General features: G+C 48.5%; 8 protein-coding genes across 8 annotated transcripts; 4 read left to right on the top strand and 4 right to left on the bottom strand.

Moving 5' to 3' along the window:
* Positions 1 to 27: 27 nt before the first annotated feature.
* J056_000500 (Lysophospholipid acyltransferase) lies at positions 28 to 1,464 on the bottom strand (the record flags this gene model as incomplete). The annotated part of the gene is made up of 1 exon (XM_009270128.1): positions 28 to 1,464. The coding sequence occupies one exon, from the start codon at positions 1,462 to 1,464 to the stop codon at positions 28 to 30; it is 1,437 nt and encodes a 478-aa protein (XP_009268403.1).
* A 372-nt stretch (positions 1,465 to 1,836) lies between these two features.
* Positions 1,837 to 3,285, top strand: J056_000499 (uncharacterized protein; the record flags this gene model as incomplete). Its single annotated transcript, XM_009270127.1, has 1 exon — positions 1,837 to 3,285. One exon carries the CDS (start codon positions 1,837 to 1,839, stop codon positions 3,283 to 3,285), a length of 1,449 nt encoding a protein of 482 aa, XP_009268402.1.
* Positions 3,286 to 3,321: 36 nt separating this feature from the next.
* On the bottom strand, positions 3,322 to 3,872 carry J056_000498 (uncharacterized protein; the record flags this gene model as incomplete). The annotated part of the gene is made up of 4 exons (XM_009270126.1): positions 3,322 to 3,354; positions 3,404 to 3,481; positions 3,529 to 3,580; positions 3,637 to 3,872. 4 exons carry the CDS (start codon positions 3,870 to 3,872, stop codon positions 3,322 to 3,324), a joined length of 399 nt encoding a protein of 132 aa, XP_009268401.1.
* Positions 3,873 to 3,961: 89 nt separating this feature from the next.
* On the bottom strand, positions 3,962 to 4,420 carry J056_000497 (uncharacterized protein; the record flags this gene model as incomplete). Its single annotated transcript, XM_009270125.1, has 1 exon — positions 3,962 to 4,420. One exon carries the CDS (start codon positions 4,418 to 4,420, stop codon positions 3,962 to 3,964), a length of 459 nt encoding a protein of 152 aa, XP_009268400.1.
* Positions 4,421 to 4,540: 120 nt separating this feature from the next.
* J056_000496 (uncharacterized protein) lies at positions 4,541 to 5,914 on the top strand (the record flags this gene model as incomplete). The annotated part of the gene is made up of 1 exon (XM_009270124.1): positions 4,541 to 5,914. One exon carries the CDS (start codon positions 4,541 to 4,543, stop codon positions 5,912 to 5,914), a length of 1,374 nt encoding a protein of 457 aa, XP_009268399.1.
* A 349-nt stretch (positions 5,915 to 6,263) lies between these two features.
* J056_000495 (uncharacterized protein) lies at positions 6,264 to 6,609 on the bottom strand (the record flags this gene model as incomplete). The annotated part of the gene is made up of 3 exons (XM_009270123.1): positions 6,264 to 6,310; positions 6,354 to 6,525; positions 6,574 to 6,609. 3 exons carry the CDS (start codon positions 6,607 to 6,609, stop codon positions 6,264 to 6,266), a joined length of 255 nt encoding a protein of 84 aa, XP_009268398.1.
* Positions 6,610 to 6,649: 40 nt separating this feature from the next.
* Positions 6,650 to 8,644, top strand: J056_000494 (1-phosphatidylinositol 4,5-bisphosphate phosphodiesterase delta-4; the record flags this gene model as incomplete). Its single annotated transcript, XM_009270122.1, has 2 exons — positions 6,650 to 8,540; positions 8,607 to 8,644. The coding sequence occupies 2 exons, from the start codon at positions 6,650 to 6,652 to the stop codon at positions 8,642 to 8,644; spliced, it is 1,929 nt and encodes a 642-aa protein (XP_009268397.1).
* A 475-nt stretch (positions 8,645 to 9,119) lies between these two features.
* Positions 9,120 to 18,792, top strand: J056_000493 (uncharacterized protein; the record flags this gene model as incomplete). Its single annotated transcript, XM_009270121.1, has 9 exons — positions 9,120 to 9,178; positions 9,226 to 10,138; positions 10,202 to 13,139; positions 13,187 to 14,275; positions 14,325 to 14,412; positions 14,464 to 14,825; positions 14,891 to 16,126; positions 16,172 to 18,012; positions 18,061 to 18,792. The coding sequence occupies 9 exons, from the start codon at positions 9,120 to 9,122 to the stop codon at positions 18,790 to 18,792; spliced, it is 9,258 nt and encodes a 3,085-aa protein (XP_009268396.1).
* Positions 18,793 to 18,998: the final 206 nt, after the last annotated feature.

The following is an 18,998-nucleotide window of genomic DNA, read 5'->3' as shown; positions in this document are numbered from 1 at the left end:
TAAAATGAGTGGTTATTTACTTTTGCTTTAAATTTCACTCCCACTCCCACTTCTATTTCCCTCAACAGCGTCTTTAACCGCTGCCTTTGTTATAGCCTTCCCGTCGCTGCTCATATCCTTAATCTGATCCGCAGCTTCGCGACTGGCGAGTGAGCCATTAGAGAGTAGTTTCTGAATCATTTCGTCAACGTCTCTTGTCAACAGCTCCTCGTCCAGCCCCACCCTATCTCTCAACTCAGATGTAGGGGTGGCGTCGAAGAGGAGGTCGTTGAGCGTATCATCGCGTTGCTGCTTCTGTAGTCTGCTCTGTAACCTCCCTACGCCACCGAAACCTTTGAAATAGGCGAAAGCACACGCGACCACCACTACGCCATACCAGCACACGCTATTCCATCCTCGTACACTATCTCTCCAATCAAGAAGCAGGAAGGGGATAACGGCAAAGTTGATGAGCGTCTGTGTGGTAATGATGGAGAGTACATCATAGAGGTATTTGAGGTGTTTGCCTTGTTCAATTTGTTCACCTTGTTTATCAGTAGCGATGAAAAACGGTCTCACATTCCTGCGCACCATCTTCCCCAGAGCTTGGAGGAACCCACCGAAGACGAATGTAAGATAGTAACCCAAAGGCAGGCCGTGCCAGAAAGCGCTCGTGAGGAAGGTGAAGAGGGTGGACGCGAAACCAGGTTTTTCACCACGACTAGTGATGCGAAGATATACGCAAGTCTTGAGCCAAATGTTAGTGTTCATATTCCACGCGTCTAGTAGCTCCTTAATGTTCTGCGCCAGCTCTACGCTGAGCACGTCGATATTGCGCACCCGATCCCAGCGCGTGCGCCCATTAGCGGCGTTGTAGCCATTGAAGCCGAGACCCGAGATGATGCACGCGCCCTCAGAGATGGACCAGACTGCGTAGTACTTAAACCGAGTAATGACGCCTGCTTTCTGCACGAAGAGGATGCGGCGCAGAATGGTGTGGTTGCGCTGCCAGGCAGGGTCAATGAGGCGGGACATATCAGCGGATCCCCCCCACACCGCGTAGATGGCCAAAAAAAATAACCCAAATACCATTCTACGATATCCAGCCCGTCTGCGTCCTTTGAGTTTGAGCTTGCGCGGGCGCGGTGTCTCAAATAGACTATCATCCACTAAACTGGCATACGCGTCGTATGGGAACGCAGGACCGACGAGGATGGCGGGAAAGTAGAGAGTGTAAGCGAGGAAAGCGAGGAGGGAGGGTTTGTGGGTGACGCGGTTGTCTTTCTGGTGATCCTGCAATTCCTGCAATTCGGCATCGGTACAGCAGCCATCATGGACATTCCAGGCGTAGGTGGTTGTACGCTGGATGAGAACCATCAGACTACCGCTGATTTCGACCGAGGTTGAGGGAGTAGTGTGGATTAGGCGTCGTAGGTGGAAACATAGGAGGTGTGACATGGCAAAAGCCATAACGATCCACGGCATGTGTTTGTACCTGGATAGAGTGTGTGCCAGGGAGTAACTAATGACAGAGTTTAGGATGAGGTTGATTAGACCCCATTTAAGTGAGAATATCCCGACAAGGAAGAAAAGAGAAGAGGATAGATTAAAGGCGTGACGTAGATTTGGATATTGAGGTGGAATACGCAAGAATACTAGGGGACTTTGAGTGGATGATACCGTATTTAGTGGTTGGGCTCACAGTGAGAGAGTGGGTAGCTCAGTAGAAGACAGCTAACCAGTTTTAGATGATCTACAGCGATTCCATTGGATTTGTTAGATAAATATTCGTAGAAATCATCAATCATCTATTGTCGGTAGTGATGGTATCGAGAAGACAGTCATCGGGAGTATTTGATGGGTTTCTTAAGGAACTGGTTCAATCAGATCCCGAAGATTCCAATTAAAGGCACAAGTCACGGCACACATCACCCACATCGCATCGATGAATTATACCCCTGGCTGTGCAACAGACACCCTTCTTTCAAAGCAAATTCGAAGCAAATTGACTTGTTGAGCAAGCCTATTGACTTCCATAGGCGATTTATACATCATATAAACACAGCCCAACGCTCTATCTACATTTCCACCCTCTATATCGGCGAAGAACAGAATGAGTTGGTGGGACTGTTGCAGCGGCGTCTGAGAGAGAATCAGCAGCTCACAGTCACTATACTCGCCGATTTCAATAGGTTTACACGCCAAGCACACCCACCACACTCACCAGCCAGTCTGATTTCCCCTCTGGTACGCCTCTTTGGCAATAGAGTGAGGGTATTTCTCCACAAACCAAACACCAATTTGGGCATCTTACAACGGTTTATACCGCCCAGATTTATAGAAGGTTTTGGTACACAACACACCAAGATATACTGCTTCGATGACACTGTTCTTCTTTCGGGGGCGAATCTAAACACGTCTTATTTCACAAACAGACAAGACAGATATATGCAAATTACTGATCATTTCCAGTTATCCAACTATTTACGCGCTTTTGTCGAGTTAATGACGCGCTTCAGTTATAAACTGTGCGACTCAGATGATGTGCGATGGGAGAATGATGCACCAGCTAGTGCATTCAGCGATAAAGCGCGTGAGGAGATGGAACACTTCACTCGCAGACAGTGTCGCATGAGTAATGAACAAGTAGACCAGCCACAATACGACACCACCATTTATCCGCTCATCCAGTCTGGTTTGTGGGGTGTGAGGGAGGAGGAGGATTCGGTGCACTATCTTCTTGACGCAATCAACAGCATTCCTGGCGCTATACTTCACATGACATCTGGTTACTTTAGCTTGGGTGGGGGTTACAAGCGGCGCGTAATGGAGAGTCGAGTACCGACATGGATAATAGCTGCATCACCGGATGCTAATGGATTTTTAGGTAGCAGGGGAGTTAGTGGGCGTATACCGGAGGCATATACGCATCTAATGAGTAAATTCTACACATCGTCTATCAAACACCACCGCCATAACTCACTCCAATTGAAAGAATGGCGGAGAAATGGTTGGACTTACCACTGCAAAGGGCTATGGATACGTAATGAGAAGAGTGCAGATGATGCTATGGCCACTCTCATCGGCAGTTCGAACCTCAGTGGACGAAGTAGCAATCTCGACCTTGAGTTGAGTTTTCTGTTGATGACGAGTAGTGGCGAGCTGAAAAAGAGGCTGCAAGGGGAGGTAGAGGAATTGAATAGCTGCAGTACTGAGGTTAGTGAGAAGACATTCAAGCAGCCACAACGTAAAGTTAGTTTGTTCACGAGGTTCCTGCTGTGGATGGGTGTAGAGGGGATGCTTTAGATCAAGTAAATTAGAATAAATATAAATTTTAATACATTATATCTGCTTCTCTTCCTCCTTTAGGGACATCTGAATAGCCAGTGTTAGCTACAGGCACACGCTTTTACTCCAAACCCACTTGATGCCTCTCAAGAGCCTCTAATCTCATTTGCTTGTGGTTGTTGTAGCCCGATAGAAGAGTGAAAGTGCCGTATATCTGGAGCTGTTAAGTTGAGAGTGGCTGTGTAACACTCAACGACTCACAGTAACACCTGCCAATACACTAACGAATGATCTGTGTGCTATATCTGCTAATCTGTATGCTTGTGGCATGATGGAGGGTGTTGAAGGTGTAAACACAAAGATGCTTACAACTCCACCCAGGCACCGGGTAGTCTGGCAGCAGTTAGCCTAGCACCTTTGAGTCTTTCGATCACGTTGCTAACCCCCTCTCCACGAACGAAGGCCAAATGAGACTCGCGCAACACCTCCTCCACGCTTGGAAGCGGTTTGATGGGTATTTGAGCTGTTGATAGGTGTCGAACGACGTCTCTGCAGATTTCTTCCGTGGTTTGTGTGTTGGATTTCTCTTGTCTCTTTTCTCGCATGTTTGGAGTGTTTGAGAGGTGTAACGAAGCAAAATACATGAATATTCGAAATACAACAGCAATTGGAATGAATATGAGTATTTTTATAATTATCCTTCTCCAGGTGGTCCTTGTATGGGTAAAAGCACTTGCTGTGCCCTGTAAACAGCGTTGGGACGTGTGCTCGTAGGTGGAGGCGGGGCTGTCAATGTCTCCCTCAGCTTATTCAACTCATTCTTCATTTCCGTCTTCTCCCCACTAATTCCCGCCAAGGAAACGTGCTGGGCGTATACCGGGGATTCCAAAGAAGCTACTTGGGTATTTGTGTTTACCCACACCGAAATACTCCTCCCCTGCTCTTGATACACGCACTCCAACTCCAAGTCTGAATTGAACGTTATTTCGTCACCGTCGCTATCTCTCCAACCCAGGCTGGCTATGCATTTGAGTGGAATGGAGTGGAGTTGCGCAGATACCTGCAATATCTCCTCGTAGCCCAGTTTCTGTGTCTGTGTCTGCTTGCGTGTGTAGCCATTGCTACTGATTTTGTAGGTGAAATGGGTGCACATAAGCGACAAGACGGAAAAGGAAGTTTGAATTGAAATGCAAGTGAGATTGAAACCAAATACCCTACAGTGATATAGATATCTGAATCGATCAGCAATTCTTACACCACCACACCCACGCATATGCCCAAACACACAGACATAGAAGAAATCTACGACGAAGCGGTGGACATTGAAGATAAGGCTGAGAGATTGGGATACGACGTGAAAGTTGTTGCGAGATACGAGAAGGCCTTGTCGCTCTATGCGGCGGTACTTGAGAGTGAGCAGGGCAGTCACTACGACGCACTCTACAACTCTGCTCGCCTACGTCTAGAGATTGGTGGCGGCTATAAGCATCCTCCGGACGCGTTTGTCTATCTGCAAGAGGCGTATCGTTTGTTCATCAGCGCGGCGGAGGTCGCTGGTCGATTCAACCCACCCAACCAAATCGGCAGGTTTGACGCTCTCTACAACGCAATTCAGTCTGCTGTATCTGTTGGTGAACTGCATGCTGATTTGGGGGCGGATCGTGACGCTGCTGATGCCTTCTCCCATTGCGTCGATTTGTTGCGCGGTTTAGTGGCAGAACAGAAGTCTTTTGTGGGTGCGGACAGTGGTGGTTATGCTGCTGCTGCTGCTATGGATGTTGGCGGCGGCGCCTCACTCTCACTCTCCCTCCCACCCTATCAAATCGTGCAGAATATCAAAATTCTCGTTGATGTGCTGCTCAAATTGCAGGATGTGGTCGATGTCGATGATGGCACTAGCACAAACACTGATCACACTCTGGCACACGCGCAGATGGCCCTCAACGAGGCACTCACCCTCAACAACGCAGTCGATGAGCAGTTCAAGGAGACAGACACGCTTCTCCTCCTACAGGCCAAAATACACCTAGGAGAGTTGCAGATGCAAATACAATCGCAATCACAACCACAACCGCAATTTCAATCACAGGCTCAAACAATAGTGGCTGAGTTTAGACACGTGCTCGAGTTGCGCAGCGGGAGAAGAGATAGCGGGGCAGTAGAAGCACACTGCGAGCTGGCAGAGGTGTTGGTAGAAGTGGCTAAGAGTGGCGTCTCAGGCGTCTCCAGCTGGGAATTGCTATGTGAGGCGCAGTCCCTCTTCAAGGCAGCACTCGAGATGGAAATAGCACTTAAATCCATCGGCAGTATCGATCCTCAGTCACTCGCTAACCAAATTAAGATCCTTATGGCTGTCGCGGGTGCGTCGACACTGAGAGCTCTGCTCGTTGGCAGCGGGAATGTAAACTATACCACACTAATCAATAACAGTCAGGTATTCCTCAAGAGAGCGGTGGAAATCACTCAGCCTGTCCAAGTTAAACATCCTAATTGGCAGGTGGAGGATGCTAAGTATGAGGCTATGGTGAGGATTATCCATGAGCGAATCAAGTACAGCGGTGAGAGTATCGACTCCCAGGGACATTTATTGGGATTGCTTGCGAGTCATGGCGTTGATTTGGAGGTTTATAAGAGAAGACTCGACTGAGTGAAGTATTTGATAGATGAGACATTGGACATAAGAACCAGAAACGACACCTCAATCCCACGGCTTCTTTGGCTGCTGCGTAGAGGATGATGATGGTTGGTCTGCCACGACCGTGCTCGGAATTGTGCTTGTGTGCGGTAGTGAAAGAGATTTACCAGTGTTAATCGCCTCAACCACGCTGTTCAAGCTAGGTGTGAGTCTGGCGTAGTAAAACTGTTTAGCCTGTTGAACCACCTCATCAGATGGATTATCCCCCAAACGCCTCAAACCAGCTTTAAACTCATTATCACTGTCAAAATCGTAGTCCTCCATCAAGAGAAATCGAAATCAATCAACGCTACAAATTATTCTATTTTTGATCAGCTTGATCTGGCTGTTGTATCTTTAAACCGGGTACTGTGCAATTTTAGTTTGTAAATCAGAAACACATTTCACCCACCTGCCAATGGATTAAACAACCTGTTGCAGTCTGAGTATGCATATCCAGCACCGAATCCGGTAAACAACGTAATTGGCCACGTTCTTCTCTTGAATATGATGGCTGATGTGAGCACGCCAACACCCAATCCAGCTGCTGCTTTGACTGCAAAGTTAGCGACGCATTTGTCTGTCTATCAAGGCCATTAGCTTATTCATTATTATAACCCATGAAAACCCACCAAATTGGATATCTTGTTCTCTGATGTCGAAGCCATTTCCCAAGCCACCAGAGCTATGGATTCCAAAGCGAAATTAATGAAAATAACGAATAAAAAAGTGAAATTAAAGGAATTTGTACTGTCTGATCGGAGATTGCTATATAATTCAAAGAAAGAGGGTTTGATTCCACTCAGTGATATTGTCTACATCGACTCAAATGGATCACACCTATCAATCTACTTTAATAGCTCAAAGACAAATAAATTTAAAAAGTTAGATTTGTTTGATTTACAAGGGGGGAATCAATCATTTATAAAGCATCTCATTCTCCTTCACAGCGAGTTTACCGGTGATAAACACTCTAGCAGCAGCACCAGCACTCATAATACATCTTACCTGCCAATATCCACTCCAAATGACTTCAAGGAGTTTGTAAAACACACTCAGCAAGATTTCGTATGCAATTCCACCCCTTCACAACTCAATACACTCCAATTCAATCGATACCTTCAATCCAATGAGAATTCATTGCAAAAACCACAAAATACCACAGAAAATGAACCACTCTATAATTATTACATTAGCGCTTCCCATAACACATACCTCTTTGGTAATCAACTTGCTGGCTCTTCCACCACTATCGGCTACATACGCTCACTCTTACTGGGCTGTAGAAGTGTAGAAATTGACGTTTGGAATGGTGACGATGGTTGGCCTATTGTCTACCACGGCCATACTCTCACCCAACCCATCCCCCTAATCGACATACTCACCACAATCAACACTTTCGCCTTTATTTCTTCTAATCTGCCTTTGATTTTATCTGTGGAGAACCACTGTGATCTAGCACAGCAAGATAGAATGGCTGGGTTGTTTGTGGATATTCTCGGTGACTTGCTAATCACTCAGAGGCTACAACACGATAGAGACATTCTACCGTCTCCACACCAACTACGCTACAAGATTCTATTCAAGACTAAAAACCTGCACATAACCAGTGCAAGTGGGAGTAGTGCGGCAAGTAAGGTGGATGGCTTTGACGTTGCACTTAACTCAAACTCATCCGATTACTCCCACTCTCACTCCCACTCATCAAGCTCTGACATTGAAAAGAGCAAGTTGAGCAACTTTATACAGAAAGTCACACGACGAAGAAGCACTGCATCTTCATCTGACAGATCTTCAACTGCATCCACCTCGCCCACACTTGTCGACTCATTTGGGAATCTCAACTCGACGACGAGCACGAATAACACGGATAACGCAGTTAACACAAATAACACTAAAATGTCACAGAAATTACTCGATCTGCTAATCTACACAGTGGGTGTAAAGTTTCGAGGCTTCAACAAGAAAGAGCATTACGAAATAGAGCATATGTTCAGTTTGTCTGACAGATCAGCGCGGAAGCTGATAAACGCGAGTAGTGGGGAGTTTATGAAGCACAACCGCAATCATCTCACAAGGATATACCCACACGGAGCAAGAGTGAAGAGTACTAATTTTGATGTATTAGATTATTGGGCGGTAGGATCGCAACTGTTAGCGCTCAATTACCAGACGGTGGACTTGGCCATGTGGTTGAATTTCGCCTTGTTCAATGATACAGGCGGGTATGTGTTGAAACCATCACCTTTGCGCAACAAGGAGGAGAAGAGGATGGTGGAATTGAAGGGGCTGGTGCGTCTTTCCATTAAGGTGATATGCGCGCAGCAAGTGTCGAAGAATGTGAATAAAGTGGCGGTAGAGGTGCACACACCGCGTTCCTTCAATAATGACACTTGTCTTAAACGCTTCACCAGCACGGCAAATTTGCAATCGCATGGGCAGGTGGAAGGAAACCCTACATGGAATGAAACACTCAGTTTCGACGTTAATGTTAGAGGGAACATGATAGACCTTGTCGTCGTCAAGTTTGATGTGCTTAGCAGTCAGCATGAGGAGGCTGTGGCTAGCTACGCCATTACACTCGCACAGATGCAATTAGGTGGGTTTGTGGAGTGTGTGTGGTTGTGACGCTGCTAACTATTACACTTCCCTTCTTAGGTTATAGAAATGTACCGTTGTTTGATCAGCAACTCAACAAAATAATCTTAAGTAAAATATTCGTGTGTACAAGTTTGACATATTGCAGATGATATACACTCTATAGGCTTTTAAATCACATGGTATCACATTAACTCACGCCACCGTGCATTACCGTGCATAAAGTCACGTCACAAACGCACTTAAAGTTGATTTAAAGGTATTTAAACGCGAAAAATAAGCATGTCTTGCACAGCACACCTTTGAAACATGTTCCACACAAATATATTCCGCACCCCACACAAAACTTTTCCGAAAATTTTTGAACCTAAAGTGGAGTAGAAGGTGAGTGAACAGGGGCGGAAGGGAAAACGCGTGATGAGGAGGGGCCAAAAGGGGATCTAGATGTAGAAACGCGTGAATATAGTGTCAATTGATTTAATTACGAATTTAGATATTTAAAAAGATGCCTGATCATCACGGCATTTACGGTTGCATAACGACAACCACGAGGAAAAAAAAGAAACAAAAAAGAAAGACAATGTCAGTAGATCAAGATGAAGATCTACGGCCAGAGGAGGCTGCAGTGCTTGAGCAGCTGTGAGTGGAGTTTTTATATGTCGATAACAGCTGACGCGGGCATAAAGAGAGCTAATGTCGAGCCAGTCATCACAGCCGTACGTTCCCCACGTCTTGTCTGTGATTGGCGAGGAGTCTGAGCCGGCGACAACGTCGAGTCAGAGCAACAGTCACAGCCATAGCCACAGCCATAGCCGTACTGGGGCTGGGAGTAACAGGAGCAGAGCTTCATCCGCTAATGACGATCTACCCCGCTTTACCCCCGATATCAAATCAATCGACGACGCTGAAACGCTCAGTTCTCCATCGCCATCGAGTAGAGACGGCAATTCACAGCCACCATCGAGCTCGCAGCACATCCCAACCATATCGAGCGCCTCTAGAAGTGCTTCTGTTCGCTCATCTGGTCAGCCTAGCTCTATCCCGTCGATCCCCTCGCAGTACTCGGCACGGCTCGATACACCAGCGTTCAGTGATTCCCCCTTCATCACTTTCGATCAGCAGTCTTCCCACTCAAGGAGCAATTCTGCTTCCAACTCTGCCAACTCTGAAATTAGCAGCAGGGCTGGTAACCTCATTGCCTTTTTCGAAAGCGGCAAGGAGAAGGAGGAGCAGAAGCCTGAGCAGAAATCTGAGCAGAAATCTGAGCAGAAATCTGAGCAGAGACCTCAGCAGAGACCTGAGCATAGCACCTCTCCTCCAATCAGCAAAGTCATTCAAACAAAGCGCCCCATCAACCTCAACAGAAACAAGGACGATAATAAACCACGTCCACGCAAACAGACTCAGATTCAGCCTTCTCTACCATCTTTACCCTCACCCACCCACCACGAAAGTCTCACCGACGGCTGGGAAACTTTGATCAGCTCGTCGACCCCAACGGATTTCTCCACCCCTCTTTCCTCACATAAAACTCCTATGACCTCCCAGCGCCCCACTTCTCCAATAGACTTGTCCAGCTTCGATGATATCACTGAACAGGTAAGTTTTGCTTTTTCTCTTTCATTTTAATTTTACCTGAGACATTCTAAATCTCCTCTCTAGATTGCTCGTGCTGGCACTCTCTGGTATCTTCACGTACACGACGGCACTCCCTATCGATGGGTACGTGCTAGAGCCGCGCTTCTACCAACGACCCTCAAACTTTCATTCCTACCATCACCTGACTTGTCCAGCTTTAGACTACAGCGTCAGATTGTCACCCTTGACCTCAACCATTGCTCAGAAGTCCGCTCCGTCGCAAGTCCTTCTAACCCCGCATCGCACAAGTTGGATCTCGGTTTAGTGGCCGCACGCGAGCAGGGTGGTTTAGAGGGTGTCCTTAATCCCTTCGTTCTCGTCTATCAAGATGGCTGGGAGAGGTTGGCTACAGATAGCGCCCGTGAGCGTGTACAATGGGTCGGTGCATTCTGGGATGTCATCAGACCCATACAGACTCCCCAGACCAGGATGCTTGTTAGAGCGCCTTCGATTGCCTCGACATCTGCTTCGTCCGCCACATCTGCCACATCGAGAAACTCGCCCCTCTTGCCCGGTCAAACCACCCTCACTGGCACACCTATAGTCAGGAGACCGGTATCACCATCCAATTCCAACGCTGGCTCGGTGTCCGCTTTTAACGTCAGGTCTGAGGATTTTGGCGCTCCTGAACCTACAGCTAGCGACTCAGAACAGCAGTCGAACAGCAGCATCCAGAAGAGCAGAAGTAGAGGCAGGTCGTCGACGTCGAAAAAGAAGAGGGAGAGTCTTGATGATTCGTCTATTGGGTTGGTCGCCGGTACGTCCACCTCAGACACTGTGCGCGGATTGGGCATCCTTTCAGATACGTGGGACTCGCGAGACACGCGAGACACTCGAGACGGAAGTGCAAATGACAGCGAGGCTGACGATATCATTTTCCCTCCGTCTGTGTCCGTTAGGGCACACAGAAGAGGCGGGCGCAGGAAAATGTCGGGAAGGTCATCTGATGACAGCGCGAGTGGGAGCGGAGGCGGTAGTGGTGGATCGTCGTCTAGCTCAACTTCAACTATCCTGTCCGCATCGAAGAAGAGCGACGCTAAGAGCATTGGCGCTAGCACAGAGAGAATGCTCAGGTCGCCCAAGCTCGGTCAGCTGGCTGAAGATGCCGATGAGGAGGATGTCGAGACTCAATCAGCTTCAGCTTCAGGATTAGGTTCAGGATCAGGATTAGATTCAAAGACAAAGTCGGCAAATAGTGTGCCTCAAAAGGTGGAGAAGGTGGAGGAGTTAGAAAAGGAGAAGGAGAAAGAGCTTGTGGAGACTGAGATTGAGCGAGAGAATCAGGATACACCCTCTCCTCAGCAACCCGAAACTGCAACAACACCCAAGTCAAACCATTCAGGGAAATCTAGATCCCATTCTCGCACTCATTCTGCAATATCTATTCAAAATACTCCTGAAATGGGTGCACAGAGTACGCATGATACTTATCACACTCAAGACCCTCAAGACACCCACGCTCAAAACACCACTGACTTAATGCGCTCCCTCCCTTCTTCCTACCCCTCTCAATCCCAGCAACCATCCCAAATTGATACAAGAGAAACTGCAGAAAATGGCGCAAGCACCAATGAGCTGCTAAGGTCGTTGTCGAGAAAGTCATCCAATCCTTCGACGGTGAAGAGAGCTGAGAGACTGTCCACATCGCATAAGTCTCTAGCTCAGTTAGTTGATGCGCTAGGTGACAGTTCTGAGGATCAGGAATTGAAAGATGCTTTGACCGAATTGATCAGCAAGAGCAAGAGTGGCACACCTGAGCAAAACAGCACTCCAACTGAGAGGAGTCTGCCTTTGAGCAGACGAAGTGGAATGAAAAAGGTGGTCAGCAACGCTTCATCTAACCGTTCCTCAAAAATTCAGAGCAAAGAAAAAACTATGTCGACAGAGTACCACACTGCTCAAACTAACTCACCTAGTTCCAACACCCCTGTCGTGACGAGTACAGCTACACAAGCACCACCGACAACTCAACCTTCGCCTCACACGAGCAGCTCCCCATCAGCATCAGCTCATATCCCAACCAACACCACTGAACCCAACACAACTGAAAGAAAAACTCCATCCGTGTCGTCTTCCAAGAAATCATCAACGAAGCCCTCCAGAAGCAGGTCTCAGAAGAGCTCGTTCAAGGCACGCTCAGATGTACCTCCACCCGAGCAGAGCGCTGGTGTTGACGCTGCTAGTGAGAGTGGAGAGTTTGAGGACGAGGAAGACGACTTTGACATGGATTTGTTAGCTCCATCGCGCACAGCTTCACCTGAATCGGTGTGGCCTCCGTCAAGAGTGTCGTCTTTGGTTAGCAGGAAAGCTCCAACGACTGTATCAACTGTGTCGCGCTCCTCAACGATCGATTCGAAGTTTTTGGCGCCGACGATTATTTCAGAATCATCCGAGGGTACCTCAATCCCATTAGATAGAAGCAGTGATGCGAAAACTATCACTCAAGATATGGTTCACGGAGAGTTGGATAAAAATTTCCTCACGTCTGAGCTCCAGAAGCTATTCAATGCGTTGCTAGCCAGAGAATCGGGTAGGACTAACAATACTGACGATATCCTTAATGCTATCCAAAAGGAGCTCGGTGGCTTAGCTGACGCAATCAGAGTACTTCCGTTTAGGAGAAGGGGCAGTGGTGACATTTCTGTCACAACCGAGGGCAAGCTTACGGATAATCAATCAGTGCCTGATCTCCCGTCTGAGCCTAAACCCGAAAGCTTTGATAACAGGTCCGGTGATCTTCTTCGCGATGTGAGGAAGAAGTCAAGTATGTCATACATCCCTCCACCGCCAGTACATGATGACAAGCCTATTCACGATTTGGAGAATAAGGTAAATGGACTCATTGATGTCTGCCGCGATGCTCTCGATTCTACTGGGAGTGATAAGCGTATCAGAGATGCCAACGAGGAGCGAAACAACGCTCATATGTTAAGATTGGAGAATCTTGTCAGAAATTTAATCAGTGGGTAAAAATCTCTCCTAAGTCAGCCTTACTTACTCCTTTTAAAGGACACTTCACTAAGGGTGGTGCTTCAAGTATATCCAGCTGGCCAGACATGATGTCAGAACATCCGTTTGACGACGATGGAGAGGAACTAAGTGCTGATTTAGATGCGGAGCTGGATGATGGAGCATCTAGCTCGACAGTAACGCAAAAACCGGCTGTCGAGCAGGTTCAGCCTAGCGTGGATGACATGTACCCGCATGACTCAATATCCATGAGGGATCTAATGGGACCCCTCCCAACTCCGCCTATATACGCATCTCACGAATATTCGGAGCCTGAGGTTCCTCACTTGTCAAGAGCCGAGAGGGACTTCACTTCGCGCAGACGGTGGGCGAGGTCTGAGTCACCACCTGCCAAGTCGCTCTCAAGTGTTTCTACTGAAACGGCGGATGAGGAGTACGACGATGTCATGTACCCCGATGTCTACGATCCAGAACCTGGCCCACCGCTCGAACAGGGATACCTTGAAGAGCTACCACGAGAGACATTGCAGAAACCAGTGCCAGATCCAGTTCCAGAGCGTCAGCCAACACCAAGAATACAAGTTAATGAAGGCGGATATCCACGGACTGAGAAGGAAAGCAATACTCACGATTTCAAACCTCCTCTCGAACGTCTCAACAGACCTCCGCCTATCAGACCCAATGGAATGGCTATGCCAATGCCAGGCCGACCGCCAATGATGAGAGGACCTCATATGGCCATGCCTATGCCATACAATGTCAGAGGCGGGTTTAGACCGCCACCTAACTTTAACGGATTCGTCAGACCAGCTGCGAACAATTTGAGGGGATTCCATCCTCCAATGCTTCCTCCGCAGATGGGTGGTGCACCATATCGTCCACCACTGATGAGACCTGCTGGTATGGGCGCAGGCCCAATGCATGGTGCTGGTCCTATGCCAATGAATGGATCAGCCCCAATGAGAAACAACCCCACGTTCAGACCTAATCCCACGTTCAGGCCTTCTCCTATGATGGATGGCATGAGAGGCGGTTCATTTGCAAGACCTATGCAAATGCCTCCGCCGGGTGTCCCACCTGGAGGGATGGGTATACCTCTCCGATTCGGCTCTGATTTCCATCCAGGCTGTGAGTGATTATTCTGGAATGCAGCCTTTATCTAATTATTCACATTCAGTCAACGAAACGCTGTACAATACAAGAAGAGCTGGATGGAATACGGAAGAGATTCTGAGACACCAGATGGATGCAGATAGATATCTGGGGTAAGTCCAATTGTCGATTATCTCATTACCTCTTGTCTGACAACGCCACAGGGCACTCAACAATTGGCTCGAGAGAGAGGTGTCAGCCAAGATCAACGAGTGGGGTCCTGTTCAGCGCCAAATCAAGGAGATGGAGGTAGTACTGCGCGATGTTCGCGATTCAGTTAATAGCTCGAGGGGTATTCCACCTGGTGACAGTCGCGGATTGGCGCCGTCGACCGCGGCCGACCCTCATACTATGCCCGGTCCTTCCGGAGCATCTCGTGGTATTACACCTACTAATGGCCAAGAGCCTCACTCAATGGGTGATCCGTCAGGCGGTTCTCGTGGTATGCCTGACCCATCGGGCGAATCTCGTGGTATGGCCGATCCATCAGGCGGCTCTCGTGGAATGGGAGACCCTTCTAACGCTGGTGAGGAAGATCCAGATCTTGCTGATATTGTTCCTCATTTACCCCCCCTGCCGATACGATGCGAGGATTGCATAAGAATGAGGCGACTGGATCGCAATTGCCATCTGAACACGGTCAACACGATCAAGGTGCGTCACTTCCTGATGAGGGTGGTCCTAGATCTGTAGATGGGAAACCCCAAGGCATGAATCCGGAAGGAGAAGGTGCAGTGCTTCCTGATGAAGGTGATGCCAGATCCATGGGAGGCAAACCTGAAGGCGAAGTAGGTGCAGTGCTTCCTGATGACGGAGCTGTCAGATCCACTGGAGGCAGGCCTGAAGGTAAAGAAAATTCAGGAGAGAAGGGACCACCATTCGCAGCTCTTAGATCTAATAAGCCATTCTCAGAGGAGATTCCAGGACTCAACAAGCTTCTAGGAAAAGGCAAAGGTAGAGGTTCGCCTCAGAAGCCACCGGCAAGTCACGGCGTTGGTAGTCACGCTGGCACTCAAGCCGGATCACCGCCTCCAGGTGAAGCTACCTTAGGTGCTGATACAAATGAATATCCACCACAGGAGCAAGCACCAACTCATGCGGATAGCAACGTTCCTCCAAGTCATGCTCCAAGTCATGCCGCTCCAAGTTACGCTGGATCACCTTACCGCCAGGATGGTGAACTCGGTGGTGCTCCTCCCTCAGATAGAAACCTTGGCTCCGGGCCAGCTGACCCTGGCAGCCAGGCTCCGGATGGTATTGCTCCTTCTCACTCAGCTAGCAATGTCGGGCCTAACCATGGGGCTCCAAGCCACGTCCCATCCCCTGTCGGCCAGGGTGTAGAGCTCGAAGATGGTCCTGAATCTGGTATTCCCCAGGACAGAAAAGTAGGGTTTTCTTCTGCGCCAACTGAACTCGGCAGCAATGCTCCACCGCCCGGGAAACCTGCCGGTAAGGCGCCTGGATCTAGCAAGGGTGGCAGCAGATCTGTAAAAGGTGGCAGCAATGCTCCTCAGTCTGGTAAGGGTTCTAGTAATGCTCCTGGTAGTGCCGCCCCTCCAAGCACTGTTCCTCCAAGCACTGCCGCAAACGATGCTTCGGTCGGCAGTGATGTTCCTCAACCTGGGAAAGCAGCTAGTGAAGCTCCTCCACAGTCTGATAGAGGTATCGCTCCTCAAGCTGAAACACCAGCTGATCCGCCATTCGTCGGTGATGCTTCTCAGCCTAATAGCTCTCAATCTCCCACGGGAAATCATGCTGGTGAGGCAGGAACCCTCGGTGATGCGCCACAAAACTCAGATGCTCAACCACAAAATGCTGCTGGAAATGGTACGTAAAGCTTGTTAGCGTAGCAATGATTAACAAGAATCGCAGAAATCACGCGTCTGCCTACTCCGGGTGGTGATCAACAACATGATGTACCTCTCAGTCTTCAGCCTGGCGTATCTCCAGTCTTCGGCTCCCCAGCCAGGAGCAACGCTGATGGAATTGCTCCATTTGCCGGTGGAAAAGGTGGAAAGGGTAGTAAGGGCAAGAAAGGCAAGAAGGACAGTAGTGGAGGTGGAGAAGCTAGGAGCATGGGCAATGTTGGGAGTGAGCCAGACGTTGCACCCCCTGCGCCTCCTGCTGAACAAGAAGCCGCTGCTGGTGGGAATCTAGTAGGTGACTCCAACTCAAATGGTAAGGGACCCTCACCTGCAGGCTCTACTAGAGCGCTTGGCGATGCTCCACAAGAACCTGGAAATGTTAAGTTTGCTGAACCAGGAAGTAAAGGTCCTTCACCAGGAGATACTGCCGGTGCACTTGGCGTCGCCCCACAAGACTCGGCGAATGACAGTTTCCCTCCCATGTTTGGTTCGCCAGCCCATGACAACGTGCTCGGTGATGTCTCACAAGCTCCAGGCGATGGAAGTGTTCCTCCAGCTGCAGAAACGCCAGGTGCTGATGGCGCTGCTCCAATAGCCGGTGGTAAAGGTGGAAAGAAAGGAAAAGGAAAGAAGGGCAAGAAGGACAGTGCCGGAGATGGCGAAGTCAGGAGTATGGGCAATATTGGAAGTGAACCAGACGCTGCAGTTCCTTCTGACCAAGCACAAGACAAAATCACCGCAGAATATCCTGACGCAAACGTCAAAGACCCTTCACCAGCAGGTTCCACAAGAGCACTTGGCGATGCTTCACAAGCTCCAGAAGACGCTAATTTCCCTCCTATGTTAGGCTCGCCAGCACACGATAACGTGCTAAGTGATGCTCCGCAAGCTTCAGGTGGTGACAGTATCCCACCAGTTTCTGAAACGCCAGCGAGTGATGGCGCTGCTCCAGTTGCTGGTGGAAAAGGTGGAAAGGGTAGCAAGGGCAAAAAGGGCGATGAGGTCAACAGCATTGGTAAAGTTGGCACTGAGCCAGACGCTGAAGCTCCTGCCGAACAAGAAGCCACCGCGAATGAAATCCCACCAGGTTTCTCTGACGCGAACGGCAAAAGCCCCTTACCAGCGAGTACTACTAGAGCACTCAGTGACGCACCTCAAGCTCCAGGTGATAACCATGTACATCCAGTATTAGGCTCACCAGCCAAGGACAATGCGTTCAGTGACGCTCCTCAAGCTTCAGGCGATGACAGTGCTCCACCAGTTGCTGACATTCCAGCTGCTGATGGCTCTGCTCCAGTTTCCGGTGGAAATGGCGGAAAAGGTGGAAAGGGTAGTAAAGGCAAGAAGGGCAAAAAGGACAGTTCTGGAGATGGTGAAACCATGAGCATGGGCAATGTTGGTACTGAGCCAGGCTCTGAGGATCCTGTCGACAAGGTACAAGATGTCGCCACTGGAGGCGATCCATCAACATTTGGCGATGCTTCACAAGCTCCTGACGAAGCCGCTGCTTTTGAACCAGGTACCAAAGGCCCTTCACCAGCAGGTACCACCAGAGCACTCAGTGATGTACCTCAAACACCAGGCGCAGGATCTGCGGATCCAAACTCTACTGATCTTCCAGAAGCCGCCCAGAAGGTGGAAAATGTGCTCAATGATGCTACCAATGGTCAACATCGTCGCGATCCTGGTATTGATTCTATCTTGGATATCCTCAGTAAAGCATTCCCTGGTGAGCCTTCAAAGGAGGCTGCCAAGGAAGCACCAGCTACTGGAATGAGCGATGCTGAAAGAGGTGCTCTTGAGGATAAGGCAAACACTGCATCAAAGGAACGTGATGATGCTCACAGCGTAGGTATTTTCCAAAGGGAGCCGTTCTTTTTACTCACAATTTCACAGAAACTGAATGAAATACTTGCTGTTGAAAGGGCACTCTCTGAAGAGAGAAATAAAAATGCAGAAAAGGAGAAGGCTGAGTTACAGCAGAAAGTAAAGGATGCTGAAGCTGAGAGATCGAAACTAGAATCTCAGCTGGGAGATGTTAACAAGATGCGTAATGAACACCACAAGTTAATTGCTGATTCGCTCAAGCAATTAACGTCATTTACGACCGCTGAAGCAGATAGACTAAAGCAGGCCTCTTCAAAGCCAACTTTACAGGACATTCGCGATATGATAGAGCATCAAAATGATGAAAACAGCAAATTGCTAAAGGTCGTTGCATCTGATATTATTCTGCATAACACATCTCAACATAGAAGTACCGTTGGCAGCGTCGAAAAGTCTAATGCTACTGCTATGAAAGGAAATATCGATACAGCTGTTGATGAGTTTAAGAAGCAACTGTTGCCAGAAGTACGAGGCTTGGTGAAGGAAATTGGCGATCTCAGAGAACAAAAGAGAGGCCTTCAACACGAAATTAGTGAATTATTCGCCATCAAGTCAAAGCAGGGCAACGGCGCACCACCTCCGCCAAAGGTTGATTACAATCCTCGTGCACCACCTGCCAAAGAGAACAACAAAAAGGATGACAAGCCAAAAGATCCAGCCCAACCACCACCACCAGCTTGGCTTAGCTGGCAGCCACCAGTAAACTTTGCCCCACCGCCATTGCCATCTCAACCACGCTAATCGCGTATGTTAATACCCCAGACTTATTACTCTCGTTACTTGTTTTTATTAATTCGTGTATATACCTAGGTAAGTAATGGTATATGCGCAGCCGTATCATAGCTGACTCTGTTCTTAGTATAATAATTGCTCACTCGTTAAATGCAAATACTTGCAATTTAGTTTATGTTCCACTTACAGATGTATATTTTTATAATCACCTATTA

Source organism: Wallemia ichthyophaga (assembly GCF_000400465.1).
Source record: "Wallemia ichthyophaga EXF-994 unplaced genomic scaffold scaffold10, whole genome shotgun sequence".
NCBI lineage: Eukaryota > Fungi > Basidiomycota > Wallemiomycetes > Wallemiales > Wallemiaceae > Wallemia > Wallemia ichthyophaga.
Note: the sequence above shows the minus strand (reverse complement) of the source record. Positions and strands in the feature narration are given on the sequence as shown.